Source organism: Choloepus didactylus, chromosome 4 (genome assembly GCF_015220235.1).
Source record: "Choloepus didactylus isolate mChoDid1 chromosome 4, mChoDid1.pri, whole genome shotgun sequence".
NCBI lineage: Eukaryota > Metazoa > Chordata > Mammalia > Pilosa > Megalonychidae > Choloepus > Choloepus didactylus.
This window is the reverse complement of record NC_051310.1, coordinates 152243944-152264854: the sequence shown is the minus strand read 5'-3', so window position 1 is coordinate 152264854 and position 20911 is coordinate 152243944. Positions and strand designations below refer to the sequence as shown.

Genomic DNA, 20911 nt, shown 5'->3' with positions numbered 1-20911 from the left:
ATGAATGTGTCCAGAGTCAACACAGTGACTGAATTCATACTCCTGAGCTTCCCCTGTTCCCGTGAGGTTCAGGTCCTCCTCTTCATGCTGTTCTCTGTGATGTACATCCTGACACTGATGGGGAATGGAGCCATCATCTGTGCAGTGACGCTGGATCACAGGCTCCACACCCCCATGTACATTCTGCTGGCCAACTTCTCATTCCTGGAGATTTGTTACATCAACACCACTGTACCCATTATGTTAGAGAACTTCCTGTCTGAGACAAAAACCATCTCTTTCACTGCCTGCTTCCTCCAGTTCTACTTTTTCTTCTCCATGGGCATCGCTGAGACCCTCTTACTGCCACTCATGGCATTTGATCGGTACCTGGCCATCTGCCAGCCTCTCCACTATCCTGCCATCATGACCAATCATCTTTGCATGAACTTGATGGCCCTCTGCTGGGTAACAGGCTTCCTCTGCTATCCACTTCCTATCTATTTTATAACACAACTCCCCTTTTGTGGCCCCAATATCATTGACCATTTTGTCTGTGACCCAGGTCCCCTTCTAGCCCTGTCTTGCATTCCTGCCCCTGGAATTGAGCTTTCCTGCTCTATATTGAGCTCTCTTATTATCTTCATCACCTTCTCCCTAATCCTTGGATCCTACACACTAGTCCTCAGAGTAGTGTTACGGGTTCCCTCAGCAGCTGGCAGACGTAAGGCCTTCTCCACCTGTGGGTCCCACCTGGGTGTAGTGTCTTTGTTCTATGGAACAGTCATGGTGATGTACGTCAGTCCAAGCTCTGGAAACCAAGCCGGGACACAGAAGATTGTGACCCTGTTCTACTCATCAGTGACTCCACTTGTAAACCCTCTGATCTACAGTCTCCGGAACAAGGACATGAAAGCTGCCCTAAGAAAAATACAGATGTGCACAAAAATTAGTTAAGGTGAATGAGAGCTCATAAGTGGACCAAGATCAGGATATTTCTCTTTTTTCCCATATATACTCCCAGTTTTATTTTTTTACAAAAATGTTCATTTTCACCTATATATTCACATTCAGATTCATCAATTTCTGCCTAATCATATAATGAATAAGAATATTTCAAGTAAACCAGACCTTGCCTTCAAATTAGGACTTGATACATAAACTTGAATTAAATAACCTAGATATTTGGATTTTAGACCCTCACCTCTCCAATAACTTCTTCCCCTTTGTTCTGTGATCACTTTCCTGGTCCCTGACCTCATGTTCTTTTTGACTTCTCATAAGTGTACATCCAATTCTTACACTTGGTTTTTCTGGTCTGATGATATCTGCTCCACTCCTAGCAGAAAAGTAGAGAATTCAAACCATTTTAGCTCAGAAAAAAGAAAATTAGCATCAATCAGTAAATCATAACTGAGCCAAAATTTTTATTTACTTGACACCCGTGCTTCTAACAATGAAATAAAGCACTTGTTCCCAAATCTGTCTTGTTTGATAATTACTTGGGGAAACTTTTTAAAAGAATAGATTACTGGGCCTTTCTCCAATTCTCTTAAATCAGAATCTTTGAAGTAGACTCTGTAAATCTTTATTTTAATGTTACCCAGGTTATTCTAGTGCACCTAGATCAGCACTAGTCTATGGACCAGTTTTTCTGAGTCTCTTTTTTTTTAATAAATATACGATAGAAGCAGAGAAAATTTGCATATCATTTCCTACTCTTAGCTTGGAAAAGGGAAATAATAATCAGTGACTCAAACACTAATGACAGCAGGAGAAGTTTCTTTTCCTAACTTGAATTTCAAGTCCTCCATTTATCAAATACTTCCTTCTTTCCTATTCCTATCTGTGCAGTATAGTTAAGATACCTAGAAATAAGGTTTCATTTAAAAATAAGATTAGTTTGCAATGGCATTACACTTTTGAGCTAGTTTCAAATGAAGGAAGATTAAGTTGAACACACAGCCCAGAAGAGGCAAAAGAGAGAGGCAAAAGAGAGAAAAAAAGCCATAGTTATTCCAAGATACTGAAACCAAGAGAGATGTAGAGGAATTTGATGACAGTTCCAGATTGTTTGACCTGACTATTTGGTAAAAAATAAATTGGTTATTGTTGCCTGGTATTGTTGTATTTAATTCATTCATGCAATAAACATTTATTGACCTATGTGATGTGTACTGAGATTACATCAGTGTACAAGACAAAGTCCTTACCTCCATTCTTCATTGCATTCTAGTGAAGAAGGCAGATAATAAGAAAGTAAACACATAAGTTTATAATTCCAGGAATCATAAATTGAATAAAAAGAATAAAGGAGAGTATGAATATAGGAAAAATTGGTATAGAATAGGGGATAATTTAGATAGTATGGCAAGAAGCCTTTCTGTGGAGGTGATATTTCAAAGTGAGGGAACAAACTGCGTGCAGATCTAGGGGAAATAAGTCCCAAACAAATGCAGGTATAATGTATCTGCACATACGAAAATTATTATCCATTCCTGATAAAAGGTCTTAGTAAACTGGAAGTAGACATGAACTTCATCGGTCTGTAAAGGTTATCTTCAAAATCCTACAATAACACCATACCTTATAAAGTAAGACTGAATGAATCAGAAATGAGACAAGAGTATCTGTTCTCACAACTTCTATTCAACATCAGACTGAAGGTTCTAGAAAAATGCAATCAGGCAAAGGAAAGAAATAAACGGCATCCAGATTGAATAAAAAAAGAGAAACTGTTTTTAAATGACCATGCCATCTATGACACAATCATCTATGTAGAAAATCCAATGGAATTTTAAAAATGAGCTATTAGAACTAATGAATAAGATACAAGCTCCATATATAAAAATCAATGGTATTTCTATATAATAGCAATAATCAGGAACTTAAATTTTAAAAATTAATGCCATTTACAATAGTATCAAAAAATAAGTAATACTTGGGGATAAATCTGACAAAAGATGTGAAAGTCTTATACAATAAAAACTACAAAACATAGCTGAGAGAAATTAAAGAAGACCAAAATAAATGTAAATAAATGTAAAGATATAACTGGTTTATGGGTTGGAAAACTCAATATTGTTTAGATTTCAAGTCTTCCCAAGATGATCTATAGATTCAACACAACCCGAATCAAAATCCCAAGCAGGTGTTTTTGTTGAAATTAGCAAGCTAATTTTAAAATGCGTATGGAAATGCAAAGGACTTAGAATAAATAAAACAAAATTGGAGGGCTAACACTATCTTATTTCAAGACTTACTTAAAATCTGCAATAATCAAAACAGTGTGGCCCTGGGATATATTCAGACAAATAGTATAGAGAGTACAGAAATAGACCCATACATATATGGAAAAAGGATTTCAACAAAAGTGCAATGACAACTCAATGGAGAAAAGATAGTCTTCTTAATAAATGGTGCTACAATAATTAGAAATCCATATGCCAAAAAAAAAACTGAACTTCAATAGAACACCTCACAAAATATACAAAAATTAACTCAAATAGGACCTAAACATAAAACCTAAAACTATAAAACTTATAGAAGAAAACATAGAAGATAATTCTTCAGATCTTGGTTTAGGAAAAGATTTCTTATATGCCTCACTAAAAGCATGATCCATAGAAGAACAAATTTAAAAATTGGACTCCACCAAAATTAAAAAGCATCCACTCTTTGAAAGACACTAAGAGAATGAAAAGACAAGCCACAGACTGGGAGAAATTATTCACAAAGCACATATCTAATGAAGAACTTGCATCCAGAATATATAAAAACCACTCAAAACTCAATATTAAGAAAACAAACAACCCAATAAAAAATAGGCAAAAGATTTGAATGGACATTTCATCTGAAGACAAATAAGCAAATGAAAACACACTCAACATCATTAGTCATTAAGAAAATACAAATTAATACCTCAAGGAAATACCACCAAACATACCAGAATGACTCAAATTTAAAAACTGACCATACCAAGTGTTGGTGAGTATATAAAGGAATCAGAACTCTCATCTACTACTATTGGGAGTGTAAAATTCTCCAAGCACTTTGGAAAATGGTTTGGCAGTTTTCTAAAAAATTAAATAAGTGCCTACCATATGATATAGCCATTCAACACCAGTATCACCCAAGAGAAAAAATGCGTATGCCATACATAGACTTGTACACAAATGTTCCTAGCAGATTTATTTATAATAGCTAAAAACTGGAACAACCCAAATGTCCACAAACAGTTGAATGGAAAACAAAGTTTGTGTATCCATAAGATGGAATATTACTCAACAATAAAAAGGAATGAACTATTGATACATGAAGTAACATGGACAAATCTCAAAATAATCATGCTCAGTTAACTAAAGTGGGGATCAGGAAGGGGTAGGAGGGAGCAATTACAAAGGAGAACAAGCATATTTTTGGGGCTGATGATTATGTTCACTATCTTATGATGATGGTTTCACGGATGTATCCATATGTCAAAATGTATCAAATTACATATTTTAAATGTATACTGCTTACTATATGTCAATTATACTTCCATAAAACTGTTTAAAAAATAAAACATATTCTCAGATCAATCCCAGAGATGGTGACGTGGTATAAAAAGGACAGAAAAGATAAAAAGAGTAGTACAAATACTCCTGAACACTAACTTACCTACCCTCCACACCTGCTTTTCCAGGTCACTTTCTCCCCAGGGCTTTACATTCTAACTTAATTCATACTGAGTGTTCTTTTATATTTTTAAGAGTTAAATTACTCCTTCAATGTACATTTTTGGAGCTCCCACTGTGCACCTGAGTGGTTTGGTGTTACCAAGACATGGAGACATCTGCAAGAGACTTTGGGAAGTGGGACAGGAGAGTCAATGAGGCTGCACTATAGAGTGCATTACTCACCAGGCTTTGACTTTTGAACTTTATGCAATAGACAGAAATATGAATGGTGCCGAAACAGAGAAGTGAGCTTAACTAATCGGTTTTTAGACAAAACCTTCTGCCACAATAGGGAGGATGAAGAGACAGGAGATAAGTTATGTTAGAAGATCTGCCCCTCCTAGGAACCCACCAGGGAGGCAAGAGGGAGCCTGGCAGCAGATAGTCCGGGTGTGGGAGGGTGTCCCTACCCTGGCATGGCCCTTTAGAGGAAGAGGTCTTATGATTGGTCCCAGTCCAACACTCTGTATCTCAGTGGGGCAAAGGTGGTGGGATGACTGGCCTTGGATGGTGAATATCAGGGAGGATGAGGATATAATTGAGTGGAAAAATCAGATGCACAGTTACTTCATGCTTACCTGTGGGAGTCCCTTTTAGCAGGTCAATATTGCTTTCTCCAAGTTTTTCTTCTCTAATTAAGGAAGAATCCAGAGTGCCCAGTCCCAGCTTCTGCTTAACAAGGTCTCTTCTATCAGGTTCACCATGGCTGATAAAGTAATGGTCCATTCTTCCTGGATATAGATTTTATTGGAGTGTATATTCATGCAGCCCACACAGAAGAATTTGCCTAGACCTTAACCCAAGACTTTTTAAATAGAGATCACGTGGTACTTTTGTGTTACTAAATTAAGGGTAGTAGCATCCAGAATGACTCAGACAAAATATCTTATTTCTTTCACAGCAAAAATAAAGGGCCTGCCCCTCTGTTGAGGATGAGTAACCGTGGAGCCCACCTCCCAGGAGCAGAGCAGCTGCAGAATGACCCTGCTCTGACTGACCTTAGCCAGGAACATCCTGGAAAGTGTCCCCCAAATGTGTCTGTCTTCTTGGTGACATCTAAATGAAGTTTCATTGAAAGACTTCCTGCTTCACAGAAACCTTATTCTGTGTCAGGTTTCTTTATGCCCTGTAGCCAAAGGCCACAGGAACACTTGTAAATGAAAAACTTGGGCTTATTATTCTTTATAACAAGGGAGAACACATACCATGGGGGATCCATGGGATATCTCAGTAAGACAGTGTTAGAAAGAAACTATTATAGGATTTAGGCTTTGGTTGGGTGATTTGGAGGAGGGTCTAAGGAAGCAGCGTTTCAATCAAGATTTGATGTTGTCAGAAAGCAGGGGCAGTTCTATGATTGGGTACCTCAACACATTTTATCTATAGAGAGGGCACTCTAGAAGGAGAATAAAGCTGCAAAAAATGGTTGAAAAAATAGTAGCAGCTGCTCATTTTAGCAAAGAGAGGGGGTGTTTGGTATTTTGTGGGTGACACCATGGCCTTGTTTTTGTCTGTGCTTAGACAAAATTCTGAAGTGGCCTTGTTTTGTCTCATTTTATCATGGTCTCAGAAACTCTTTGACTAAGGTTGTATTCTGTGAAATTGCTTTTGTCCAAGAAGAGAAGAACATGACCTATCATGTTAGATAGAGTCAGACCAGCTTGTAATAACATTGAGGTCTAGCTATGAATATCAGATCAGTTACAGACTTCTGTGGCTGCTTTTCTTCCCTTCAGGTTTAGACACTCTGTGGGAAGTGGGGTAGGACAGACAGTGTTAGAGACTGAATTATTGGCTTATTAATTAATCAAACAGTCAACTGATGTGAATATTTCATTCCACCTATGAGAGGTCTGAAGGCAGGAAAAGATATTATTTCAACATGCATAGGAAAAAAAAAAAAAAAACACAACAACAGAAATGATGGCAGGTCCCAAGGGAAGTGAATAACAAGCACAGAGCTCTCTCCTGACACCGTTCTCCTTTTAGAAGCAATAAGCAGTTCTTCATGATCAGGAAAAATAGGGCTGACTTTCTGGCAGCCTCTGCTTATAACCCACCCATCCTCCAGCAAACACAATTGAGGATCTTCACCACAGCCCTTTCCACCTCTCCTCTGCCTCTTCTCTTCTCTCTCATTACTGCCAAGAAGACTGTGGCTTCTATTTAAGCAAATAAAAAGGTAATTTTCTGAGAAGCTGAAGTTTGGGATTCTCTTTCCCGATGCAGGTAATAACGTGGTATAATGTTTAGAACAGGAAAAAAATTATAGTATAGTTGCAGGATCTACTAGCCTCTACCCACAGCTCTCTTTGAATTTGCTATGTCCTTCCACAAAGAACCAATATTTCTTAAGCTCTTACTGGTCATACCTTGGTCAAGGAACTTCCACAGATGTTATTTCATATAGGAGCAATCTTTTTAATGGCCCTTTGAAGAAGATGAAATTATGCCAATTTTACAGCTAACAAAACTAAGATAATATCAACTAAAGAAATCTCTTGACTCTAAATCCAGCACTTTTTCTATTTTCCACAAATGCCTACCACTCATCCCAATCTGGAAAACTATCCTTACTTTTAAGTACTTTACTGAATTAGAATACATAATGGGACAGACATAAGCAGCCACCTCATTGAAACTTTACAGATCAGTTAAAGCAGGGAGCTGAGTTACTCTGAGATATTTCTGGATTGGCTTGTGGGAAATGAATCAACAAATGGAAGTACCAAAGCTTCTACTGCATTAGGGCTTCTAGAGACCAGCTTTGAGGAAAATATTAGGAAAACGTCTTCTTACTCAATATATGGCACAGGACCAGGCTCACTCAGACATAATCCATCCCAAAGTTTCTGGGGTTGACTAATTTAACAAGTAAACAAACAAACAGAAAGGCAATTGTTAATTAACTCAATCCAAGCACTGTGGGTATATAAACACGGCTGGGACATGGTTGTACCCGTGTTCACAGAGCCCTCTGCAGCCCACACAGGGTGTATCTACTAGTCCCTTTTTTGAAGGTGAGTAATAATACAGTCTGGTTAAATTTATTACGTTGCTGATAGGCCACCCAGATTTATTTTCACACCTTTCCAGTTTCCTAGAGCAGCTTTGTAAGACTTTAAGACTTTCAGAATTGTTTTCAGAAGGAATAATTTTACTCAACAGTCTAACATGCTCTGCTTTACAGTTGTTCAAGAGTAGTTGCTGCTACCTGCAAAATGGATTGTAGAGAGAGAAAAGTGGAAGCATGGAGTTTTCTTAGAAAGGTATGTAGAAGTACAGGGGAAGAAAGAATGATCTTCTGAATATGGAGGATGACAGTCAAAGAGAAGTGCATAGATTTGAGTTATACTTTGGAAGCAAGCATATCTTGCTGATGAATTGGATGAGAGGGATTAAAAAAAAGGAAGAGATAGAACACTAAAACATGCTAAACCAGAAAATAGGAAGTTCTTCAACATTAACTACAGCATTCAAGATGTTGGATATATTTTGAAATGATAAAGAATGTGATTAACTTAAAAAAAAGTCTTTTGGAAACACCCTGCAAAACACTTTGATTTAAAACAGTCAAACCACAATTAGAAAAGATTCTTTTAACTTGATAAGAATCAAGTGTTTGTTTTGTTTTGCTTTGCTTTGCTTTGTTTCTGAATTGGTACTAAACTTGTCAGCCTAAAAAGGATTTTTTTTTTAACTTTCTGCAATTTAAGCCCTAAGTCACCTTCACATGTTACATAGCAAATTTTCCTTTGAGTCATTCCCTCCATTCATTAGTAGTTAATGTACTTTCAGGCCTCCAGTATTAGTCAACAACCACACTAAAAAAAAGAAGAAAAGGAAGAAGAAAGAAGAAGAGAAGAAGAAGAAGAAGAAGGAGGAGGGGGGGGAGGAGGGGAGGAGGAGGAGGAGGAAGAGAGTGCTTGGAGAAATGTTTGCTTCAGAAAAGGCCACATTCTGAATATTTTCATCCTGAATGAGAATACTATAAAGTGATGAAAGACTACATTATTTTCAATGTCCAGTTTCAGTTCACCCTCAAAAGGGATGAATATTTCATATCAAACTTCATCTCAGTTTCTAGTCACAGTACTTTAAAAGCAGGGAAATAGAAGACAATCAGTCATTTAGAAAAGGGAAATTTTTTTCTTTGATGGTGTTTGGTTTAACTTTATTTATTTTTTTTTTATTATTCATTGTAGTGAGATATATTCACATACCATGCGGTCATACAAAACAAATCGCAGATTTGATTGTTCACAGTACCATTACGTAGTTGTACATTCATTACAAAAATCAATCCCCGACACCCTCGTAACCACACACACACAAATAACCAGAATAATAATTAAAGTGAAAAGGAGCAACTAAACTAAAAAAGAACACTGGGTGCCCTTGTCTGTGTTTGTTTCTTTCCTTCCCCCACCTTTCCACTCATCCATCCACAAACTAGACAAACGAGATTGTGATCCCTATGGCCCCCCCAATCCCACTGTCCCCCTCATAAGCCACATTTTTATACAATTGTCTTCAAGATTCATGGGTTCTGGGTTGTAGTTTGATAGTTTCAGGTATCCACCACCAGCTACCCCAATTCATTAGAACCTAAAAAGGATTGTCTATATTGTGCGTAAGAGTGCCCACCAGAGTGACCTCTCAGCTCCTTTTGGAATCTCTCTGCCACTGAAGCTTATTTCATTTCCTTTCACATCCCCCTTTTGGTCAAGAAGATGTTCTCCATCCCACAATGCTGGGTCTACATTCCTCCCCGGGAGTCATATTCCACGTTGCCAGGGAGATTCACTCCCCTGGGTGTCTGATCCCACGTAGTGGGGAGGGCAGTGATTTCACCTTTCAAGTTGGCTTAGCCAGAGAGAGAGGGCCACATCTGAGCAACAAAGAGGCATTCAGGAGGAGACTCTTAGGCACAAATATAGGGAGGCCTAGCCTCTCCTTTGCAGCAACCATCTTCCCAAGGGTAAAACTTATGGTAGAGGGCTCAACCCATCAAACCACCAGTCCCCTATGTCTGTGGTCATGTTAGCAACCATCGAGGTGGGGTAGGCGAATACCCCTGCATTCTCCACAGGCTCCTCAAGGGGGATCTGCAAATTTTTTTCCTTGTTTTTTTTTTTTTTTTAACCTTTTTTTTTTCTAAATCAACTGTATGAAAAATAAAAAAAATAAAAAAAATAAAACATACAATAGAAGAACATTTCAAGGAGACCATAACAAGGGAGTAAGAAAAAGACAACTAACCTAAGATAATTACTTAACTTCCAACATTTTCTTACTCTACCCCAAGAAAGTAACCTAATATAGAAACATTTCTGTGAACTTGGTCCTATTATACCCATCAGAAATTAACAGACCATAGCCATTCCTGGGCATTCTCAGAACATTAAATTTACCTTATCTTATCTGTTCTTGGATTATTGTTCCCCCTTCCTTAATTGCTCTCTATTGCTAGTTCCCCTACATTCTACATTATAAACCATTCATTTTACATTTTTCAAAGTTCACATTAGTGGTAGCATATAATATTTGTCTTTTTGTGCCTGGCTTATTTCGCTCAGCATTATGTCTTCAAGGTTCATCCATGTTGTCATATGTTTCACAACATCGTTCCTTCTTACTGCTGTGTAGTATTCCATCGTGTGTATATACCACATTTTATTTATCCACTCATCTCTTGAAGGACATTTGGGTTGCTTCCATCTCTTGGCAATAGTGAATAATGCTGCTATGAACATTGGTGTGCAGACATCTGTTCGTGTCACTGCTCTCCGATCTTCCGGGTATATACCGAGAAGTGCAATCGCTGGATTGAAGGGTATCTCTGTATCTAGTTTTCTAAAGAACTGCCAGACTGACTTCCAGAGTGGCTGAACCATTATACAGTCCCACCAACAATGAATAAGAGTTCCAATTTCTCCACATCCCCTCCAGCATTTGTAGTTTCCTGTTTGTTTAATGGCAGCCACTCTAATAGGTGTTAGATGGTATCTCATTGTGGTCTTAATTTGCATTTCTCTAATAGCTAGTGAAGCTGAACATTTTTTCATGTATTTCTTGGCCATTTGTATTTCCTCTTCAGAGAACTGTCTTTTCATATCTTTTGCCCATTTTATATTTGGCCTGTCTGTACTATCGTCATTGAGTTGTAGGATTTCTTTATATATGCAAGATATCAGTCTTTTGTCAGATACATGGTTTCCAAAAATTTTTTCCCATTGAGTTGGCTGCCTCTTTACCTATTTGAGAAATTCCTTTGAGGTACAGAAACTTCTAAGCTTGAGGAATTTCCATTTATCTATTTTTTCTTTTGTTGCTTGTGCTTTGGGTTTAAAGTCTAGGAAGTAGCCACCTAATAAAAGGTCTTGAAGATGTTTTCCTACATTATCTTCTAGGAGCTATATGGTGCTTTCTTTGTATTGAGATCTTTGGTCCATTTTGAGTTAATTTTTGTGTAGGGTGTGACGTAGGGGTCCTATTTCATTCTTGTGGATATGGATATCCAACTCTCCCAGCCCCATTTGTTGAAAAGACCATTATGACTCAGTTCAGTGACTTTGGGGGCCTTATCAAACATCAGTCAGCCATAGATCTGGGGGTCTATCTCCGAATTCTCAATTCGATTCCATTGATCTCTATGTCTATCTTTGTGCCAGTACCACGCTGTTTTGACAACTGTGGCTTTATAATAAGCTTCAAAGTCAGGGAGTGTAAGTCCTCCCAGTTCATTTTTCTTTTTTAGAGTGTCTTTAGCAATTCGAGGCATCTTCCCTTTCCAAATAAATTTGACAACTAGCTTTTCCAAGTCTGCAAAGTAGGTTGATGGAATTTTGATTGGGATTGCATTGAATCTGTAGATGAATTTGGGTAGAATTGACATCTTAATGACATTTAGCCTTCCTATCCATGAACATGGAATATTTTTCCATCTTTTAAGGTCCCCTTCTATTTCTTTTAATAGAGTTATGTAGTTTTCTTTGTATAGGTCTTTTACATCTTTGGTTAAGTTTGTTCCTAGGTACTTGATTTTTTTAGTTACTATTGAAAATGGTATCTTTTTCTTGAGTGTCTCTTCAGTTTGTTCATTTCTAGCATATAGAAACATTACTCACTTGTGTGCATTAATCTTGTACCCTGCTGCTTTGCTAAATTTGTTTATTAGCTCTAGTAGCTGTATCATCGATTTCTTGGGGTTTTCCAGATATAAGATCATATCATCTGCAAACAATGATAGTTTTACTTCTTCCTTTCCAATTTGGATGCCTTTTATTTCTTTGTCTTGCCAGATTGCCCTGGCTAGCACTTCTAGCACAATGTTGAATAACAGTGGTGATAGTGGGCATCCTTGTCTTGTTCCTGAACTTAGGGGGAAGGCTTTCAGTCTCTCACCATTGAGTACTATGCTGGCTATGGGTTTTTCATATGTGCTCTTTATCATATTGAAGAAGTTTCCTTCAATTCCTACCTTTTGAAGTGTTTTTATCAAAAAGGGATGTTGGATTTTGTCGAATGCTTTTTTAGCATCTATTGAGATGATCATTTGATTTTTCCCTTTTTATTTGTTAATGTGCTGTAATACATTGATTGATTTTCTTATGTTGAACCATCCTTGCATGCCTGGAATGAACCCCACTTGGTCATGGTGTATGATTTTTTTAATGTGTCTTTGGATTCGATTTGCAAGTATTTTCTTGAGGATTTTTGCATCTATATTCATTAGGGAGATTGGCCGGTAGTTTTCCTTTTTTGTAGCATCTTTGCCTGGTTTTGGCATTAGATTGATGTTAGTTTCATAAAATGAGTTAGGTAGTGTTCCATTTTCTTCAATGTTTTGAAAGAGTTTGAGTAAGATTGGTGTCAGTTCTTTCTGGAAAGTTCGGTAGAATTCTCCTGTGAAGCCATCTGGCCCTGCGCATTTATTTGTCGGAAGCTTTTTGATGACTGATTGGATCTCTTTGATTGTGATTGGTTGGTCTTCTGTTTCTTCTCTGGTCAGTCTAGGTTGTTCATATGTTTCCAGGAAATTGTCCATTTCCTCTACATTTTCCAGTTTGTTGCCATATGGTTGTTCATAGTACCCTCTTATAATTTTTTTTAATTTCCTTGGGATCTGCAGTAATGTCACCTTTCTCATTCATTATTTTGTTTATATGGGTCTTCTCTCTTTTTGATTTTGTCAGTCTAACTAGGGGCTTGTCAATCTTGTTGATCTTCTCAAAGAACCAACTTTTGGTGTTATTTATCCTCTCTATTGTTTTTTTGTTCTCTATGTCATTTATTTCTGCTTTAATCCTTGTTATTTCTTTTTTGCTGCTTGGTTTAGGATTGGTTTGTAGAAAAGGGAAATTTATGGTACAAGAACAAGAACCTGCTCCTCCCGCAGCTGAGGCACTAAAAGTCATGAGGTAATGCAAGTTAAGATAAAGATAAGCAGAATCTTGGAAAATATTATTGGCAGCATGAGTCCCCCCATCACAGAAATCAGATAAAATCCAGAACTAGATCTATCTCACAGAAAAAAGCTTTTACACACATTTTATAAGTTCCAAAATGTTAATAACTTTGCTAGTCCCCTTTCACTAATTTCCTTTCTCTCCCAACAAACATAATCAACTACCTCTCCCCTGACATCTTCTGCCATTTGTCCTGAGACATCTTTCTGTTTTTTATTCTAAAGGACTACTCAGTCTCCCTCATAATTATGTTAAATATTCAGTCTTCTTCATAATTATATTAACACTCAAAAATAATTTGACTGATTGGTTGATTGATTGAAGCAATATTCTATATAGCATAAATAGGGGAAAATAGATATATTAACCAAGTCCAAGGTCTGAGTCCAGGATTATTTAACAAAGAGTATTTTTACTCAGGAAAACGGAAATCCATTATACAGATGAATAGATGTAATCCATTATCCAATGTCATTTCTACCTTGAAGTGCTCCAATCTGCATTGGGAGAGGGGGCAAAAATGTAGTTTTCTCTTAAAGTTTCTTGCTAAATCTACTTTAAAATATCAATAATATCAGGTTCCACAGTTTATATAACTGGAAACAACATGGGACTTGGCAGATTCATATCCTGAGCCAAACAATCAAAGACCTTTTGTTCAAGGCCAGATTAATGTTAATTCTAACCCTCATCTATATCTACCCAGGGTGGGTAACTGATAAGACAGAAATTGAGATACAGCTATTTTCTATAATTAATTTGAATGTTTTACTTATGAAGCAGGTATAATTGCATTACCAAATTGCATAAATCAACAAGTTAGTCAACAACCTCAAACAATAGTCTCAATATTTCCTTGAGTCAGCTTTGCCCACAGGTAGCTGTGTTGGTGTGATCTCTTTCTGGAAAGTGAGAAAGTGCATTTATTCATTCATTTTATAAATATTTATTGAAAGCTTTCTAAGTGCAAAGCTTTATGCTGATCTTCTTAAAGTAGCACCTCTGTTAAAGTAACTACTCAGACAAACTTATTTCGAACCTGTCACAAATCTGTTTGAAACTTGCTGCTCAGGGAGAAGTACTGAGGGACTCACTTCAGAGACTTCTCTCCTGGTAGAGGCATTAGAAAAAGCAAGAGGTACAGTAAAGGAAAGCCTGGTTTAAGTCACAAAGCTGGTCACGACTCAAATCTCACCTAGATGGACAGCGAACTTCCCACAAGTGCTGTAAATTACATCATGCATTAAAGGGCTCTCCTAAATCAGATTTAGGAATAATTTTCTTTCTCATTTCCAAAATACTCTTTCTTGAGAGTAGAACAGTTCTGATTTAACTGCCTACTGTCATAAAAAGCACTTCCAAAAAGAGAACTGACCCAGTGTGATATTATCAGAACAAAGAAAAAGAGAGAAGCTTTTGAAATGCAGTCTATATATTATTCACCAGGCTCTGGAAAATAAAGACCTTAACCTGTCATTAAAAATGATGTTGAAAACCAGAGTTCTCATATAACTTCCAGTAGAATTGAAAAATAGTGCAATAAATTATGGAAAACAGTTTGGCTGCATCAAATAAAGTTGAAGGTACACATAACCTACGACCCAGCCTGTAGAAACACACACACATGTGGACCAGGATAAATGCACCCTGTAGTCATAGCAGCATTATTCCTCATAGCCCCAAACTGGAAATAAACAAAATATTCATCTTTAGTAGAATGGCTAAATAAGTAGTGGTTTATTCTTACAATGCAATACTATTGAGCAGTTAAAAACAACAACAAAAAAGACAAACTACAGATTCATGCAACAACATTTCATGCAACAACATGAATTTCACAAACTTAATGTTGAACAAGGAAGCCATCCACAAAATATTACATATCACATTTTTATAAAGTATACATACTTAGGCCATTAAATTAAAAAGGAAAGCAAGAAAGTTGTCACCATAAAAGAGAGTATTACAACTAGAAGCACAGGGAGACAAAAGATAGTGATTAGGTTGGAGCATGAAAGGAGCTTCTAGAGGGCAATTGATATTCTGTTTCTTGACCTCTGTGGTAGTTACAATGTTGTTTTCTCTATAATGATCTATTAATCTGTACATTTATTACAGACAACTAACGCAGGACAGTATTTCAGGATGAGATAAAAATGATAACTATTGAAATGTAAGTGTTCACTACATTTCTTAGAATGACTTAAATATATTATCTAGGTTCCCATCTCTCCTTACACTATCTTTCAGCATTTGATAGCCTTTTTACAGCTCACCGATACATGAAAATCTGTAACACCAGCAACAATTCCAGCACCCTCACTGGTTTCATCCTCCTGGGCTTCCCTTGCCCTAGGGAGGGACAAGTCCTGCTCTCTGTGCTCTTCTCTATTGTCTACCTCCTGACCCTCATGGGGAATGGTTCCATCATCTGTGCTGTGTGCTGGGATCAGAGACTCCACAGTCCCATGTACATCCTGCTCGCCAACGTCTCCTTCCTGGAGATCTGGTATGTCACCTCCACTGTCCCCAAAGTGTTGGCCAACTTCCTTTCTGTCACCAAGGTCATCTCCTTCTCTGGGTGCTTTCTCCAATTCTACTTTTTCTTCTCCCTGGGTTGTACGGAATGCTTTTTCTTGGCAGTGATGGCATTTGATCGGTATCTTGCCATCTGCCGGCCTCTCCACTATCCTGCTATTATGACCGGATGTCTCTGCACCAATCTTGTGATCAGCTGCTGGGTACTTGGATTTCTCTGGTTCCTGATTCCAATCATCGTCATCTCCCAGATGTCCTTCTGTGGATCCAGGATCATTGACCACTTCCTCTGTGACCCAGGTCCTCTGTTAGCACTCACCTGTACAAGAACTCCTAAAATTGAGTTGACCAGTTCCACCTTAAGTTCTCTACTTTTATTTATTCCATTTCTCTTCATCATGGGGTCATATGCTTTGGTCCTTAGAGCTGTGTTGCGGGTCCCTTCAGCTGCTGGACAAAAGAAGGCCTTCTCCACCTGTGGTTCCCATCTGGCTGTAGTTTCACTTTTCTATGGCTCAGTGGTGGTCATGTATGTGAGCCCAGCATCAAAGCATGAAGCTTGAATGCAGAAGATTGTGACTTTGTTTTATTCTGTGGTGACCCCACTCCTTAACTCCTTGATATATAGTCTGAGGAACAAAGATATGAAACACACAATGAAGTAATTACTGAGAACAGAAAAATGAGAGTCAAAAAGATTCAGGAGAACAGAATTTGTTCTTAACTTCTTTTGGTTAAAAAGAAAACTAACATCACTCAGAAAAGTGTTCATATTTTATAAACTTCATACACCATAGTGTTTTTCATATTTTCTAGAATTTACAGGCCTACAAATATTCAAGAAAATGTACTCCAAATCCCTAATTTTACAATTGATAGAACTGTAGATTGAAAATTTTGATTGACTTACACAAGGTCACAACTTAGGACAAAGCAAATTTCTCTTTTACCCTTTCCACAAGAACAAATTGTCCTTGCTCTTCTAATTGAGCTTATAGTTCTGTCCTCCACAACATGTCCCAATTACCAGAAAGAAAAGATTAATATCTTTGATATGCATAAATTTTTTAGATCAATAAGAAAAATACCAATTCAATGAATAGAAAAAGTACCAAACATATGAAAAAAGTAAACAGCAAAATTTTAAATATGAAAACATTCTATTTTATTCATAATTGGAAAAATATAAAGAAAACTATCATAAATCTCTATTTTTCCTCTCAAACAGAAGAACAAAAATAATGTTGAGAAAAACAGCATTCTTTTTCCATAGCTAGTAGAGCAAAAATTGGTTAAAAAAAAAATTTTTTTTTTGGAGGGCATTTCACTGATAACTATCAAAATTTATAGGACATTCCCTTTAACCCAGCAATTTCTCTTCTACCTATTTATCTCACTGATATACTCACATATGAGAAAATTTGTATATGTACTAGAATATTCACTACAGCCTATTACAATAACAAAAGATTGTAAAAATATAAATTCCCATAATTAAAGACTGATTAAATAAATTATTGCACATCCATAGAATGGATTACTATCTAGATATTAAAAATGAGGAGGCTGTGTATGCTTACTGATATGAAACTATCTTCGAGGTAGATTATTAAATGAAAAGCAAGGTGGAAGAAAGCTGTATCTTGGGCTATCTTTCATGTGAAGAAAGGTTATATAGCAATCTATATATATGTTTATAAATACTCAGTATCTTTCTTGATATACAGAAGAACCTGGTAATAGCAATTGCTTCTGGGAAAGAGAATTGGGTGGATGGGGACAGGAAGAGAAGGACGCTTATTTTCACTATATACACCTTTGTGTATTTTAAGTTTCATTCCATGTTCATGTATTACTTACACGAGCTCCACCCCCAATTTTAAAATTAAATTTTAAAAAATATTTCTCTATGAATTTAGAACCAAGAAACATTTCTTTCCAATTCCTTGATTCTTTAGGATACTAGAAAGAGGGCTAATTGTTGACAGAAAATCAAAAAGAAGGAAACTGACAGCCCCTAGGTGTCATCTCACTCAAACTCTTTAGTTCTGTTAGGACAAGGTAAGAAATGTCTTCATTCCCTGAGGACCTATGAAAATAAATACACTACAAAAAATTGAAACCATCCATATTTTTAATAATTGTCCTATCACCTTCCTCCATGATCATTTTGCAGATGAAGTAACTAAAACCTAGACTGATTAAGTAAATTACCTAAAGCTAAATAGTTAGTGAGTATTGAGCCAGGATGAACTAAGGAATCCTGGCTCTAGAAACCATGCTATTAACTACTGTGTTTTTCTGTCTCCTGTTGCTAGAATATCGTATTTGAGCTCCTGAGCTAAACATATTGTGTGCACTATCTCTTTTAGTCCTCACTACAATATTTTGTGGGTCATCACTATTTTATATATTTTACAGAATGGAAAGCAAAGGCCTGGAGAGAATAGAAAACAACCTTGACCAAGGCACATTCTACTAATAACTGGGAAAGCTGAGACTCAACCCAGATCTCTCTGAATCCAAAGCTCATACTCTTCATCACCATTAATTTGATGTCACAGAATTATATATTGTATTGAAAACTGACAAATGCTCTCTACATGCCATCATAGGGAAATATTATTCAGCTATTAGAAAGTATTTATGGAAAATGACTAATAAGAACTTAAGTGAAAAGCACAGTGTTATATTGTAGGTACAGTACAACACATAGCTGCAGGAAAAAAATCCAGACTTTAGGAAAAATTTACCAAAATATATAAAATGTCAATGTTTGGGAAGTAATATATTAGTCATTTTTTCCTTCTTATTCCACTTCTCTGTTTTGTCCTAACGTTTCTACATCAAGCAATAGTAGATTAGTAATAACGTTGACTCTATAATAAATTATTTTAAAAAAATAATGATAAATCTGGTTCAGAGTTTCCCAGTTTAAAGGAACTGATATACCTTAAGGGTGTTCACTCATTATAAAACCTCACTCACTATGCAGCTCCTTAATTTTCCTAACAAAGCTTATATTCATAGCTTCAAAAAAATATTCTTCATTTTCTCAAAATTAAATTAATAGAGAGCAACTAAATCCCTTGAGAAGGTGAAGGCAGGAGCAGAAGGATTGAAAAGTGATCACCTGTAGTGGATAAAAGAAGAGAAAAAGGCCTGTTGGCCCAGCCAGACTTCATTTCATCCGTCTCAGTACAGCACCAAACATGGAAAGTTTCCTTGAGTGTGATATTAGCTGGCAAGATATAAATCGAACTGCAGACATGGCTATTGATGTTTCAAACTCAAAACTGTTAACAATAACATCGTATGTTTACTTACGCCTCATATTCCTGAGCAAATGTGCCCTAAAAAGTTGGCAGATTTGTTTACATTCCATTACTATTTATCTTACAAAGTGTAAATGAATTCCTAGAATAAAGTAAATAGGTCTGCAAAATACAATACAAATCACAATTAATAATCCAATCTATTCGTTTAAATACAGATATATACACACACATATATATATTATGTATGTATACAAATATTTTTGAGAAAATATGAAAAATAATTGCCAAGAAATGTCACAAAACTTAAATAGTTTACTGAAGATGCTTTCACATGTCACTTAGATGATATATATATAGCCAAGGGAAACATGTTTTGGTTTAGAGGAATGGACCTCTCTATTTTAGAATATAACTCTTTTCCAATTACAAGGTAAATGTCTTTTAGAGTCACAAAATTTTTATTCATTAAATATTTTTATAAACTGTCTTATCTACAACATCTTTTCATATTTTTTTCTTCTAGAATATTAATGTTAATTTTCCCACGATAAATACATTGTAAATTAGGACATCCCTTTACACTGAAATAATTAATGCTGAAATACACTAACATTGAAATAATTCCCCAATGTTTTCCCAATATTTTTGCATTTTTTTCTCCTTATTATCCTCTTTAGGACACAGTCAAATCATCATGAAAACTGAATTTTTTCTGCAAATATTCAAAAAGACTATGTGCTCCTAACTGTGACCTAGAAACCCCCTCCCCCCCCAAAGGGAATAAATACAGGTGATCTGATAATTTTTTTTGTAATTTTTTATGTTGAAAGAATTTCAGAATTACAGAAAAGTAGCAAGAATAGGAAAATGTAGAACTTCCATATACTTTTTACTCAGATCCCAAAATGTTAAAATTTTACCACAGTTGATTTATTATGCTCTCTCCCTGTCTGTCTGTCTGTATTCCATATATACTTCCGGAGAGCTACTTGGAGACATCTTGTCCCTTTATACCTAAATTCTTCAGTGTGTTTTTTCTGAAACCAAGGATATTATCCTACACAACCACAGTAAAATTATAAAAATCAAAAAATTTACATTGTTATAATATTATTTTCTAATCTACAGACCCTATTCCTATTTCTCCAACTATTCCACTGATATCTTTTATAGCTGGGGGGAGGGGATTTTTTTCTGGTCCAGGATCCAAACAGAATTACAAATTGACCATTTTTAAAATCAAATGGGTTTTCCAGTGTTTGTAAACCCAAGAAAAACTTGAAGATTCCAAAGTATATTTCTAAAAGCAAAGTTATTTTTCTACAGAATTCTACAGAAAGGAATTTTTTCTTCAAAGTTAAATTTTATATTTGAAAATTAACGTAGTTGCTTTGTTACACAAATAATAGGATGAAGTAAGAACCATTGAATTCTAAATGATAAATGCTTACCAGATTCTACTAAAAACTTCTAAGAATTTTGTTTCTACAGGAAAACAAACTAAAAACACATTATTATTAGTATTGATTTGAGCTCATATTAAACATAAATGGAGCTGCTGGGTTTGTATAAATTCATAATCAACAAGAGAATAATATAATGTAGTTACATATATTTATAGCTACAAAATGTATGAAAGTATATATTTATATTTCAGTATTTAATAATTTAAAAAAAGAACAATGAGAAACAGAAATGTTAGTTGCAGAGTGATCTTTGCCTCCCATTAATAATAATTTATTGTTATGCATCAATGTCTTTAATTTCATTCTTAAAAGTAGGTGATTGGAATTATGAAGGAAAAGGAAGAATACCATTTAGATAAAACAGTACCAACCCTTTTGAAGATTTAATTATTATTAACATTTTTGTTTTGTATCTTTTGTTACCAGTTTCCCATATGACATGTGTACTTTTAAAGTACTCA

At 36.0% G+C, this 20911-nt stretch overlaps 2 protein-coding genes across 2 annotated transcripts; both read left to right on the top strand.

The window, feature by feature from the left end:
• Nucleotides 1-936, top strand: LOC119533462 (olfactory receptor 11H6-like). Its single transcript, XM_037835497.1, has one exon. It carries the CDS (start codon nucleotides 1-3, stop codon nucleotides 934-936), a length of 936 nt encoding a protein of 311 aa, XP_037691425.1.
• Nucleotides 937-15450: 14514 nt separating this feature from the next.
• On the top strand, nucleotides 15451-16269 carry LOC119533461 (olfactory receptor 11G2-like). The gene has a single exon (XM_037835496.1). It carries the CDS (start codon nucleotides 15451-15453, stop codon nucleotides 16267-16269), a length of 819 nt encoding a protein of 272 aa, XP_037691424.1.
• Nucleotides 16270-20911: the final 4642 nt, after the last annotated feature.

Excerpts from the sequence above, each read along its gene's own strand:
- LOC119533461 (XM_037835496.1), top strand. The coding sequence starts at position 15,451 with ATGAAAATCTGTAACACCAGCAACAATTCCAGCACCCTCACTGGTTTC.
- LOC119533462 (XM_037835497.1), top strand. The coding sequence starts at position 1 with ATGAATGTGTCCAGAGTCAACACAGTGACTGAATTCATACTCCTGAGC.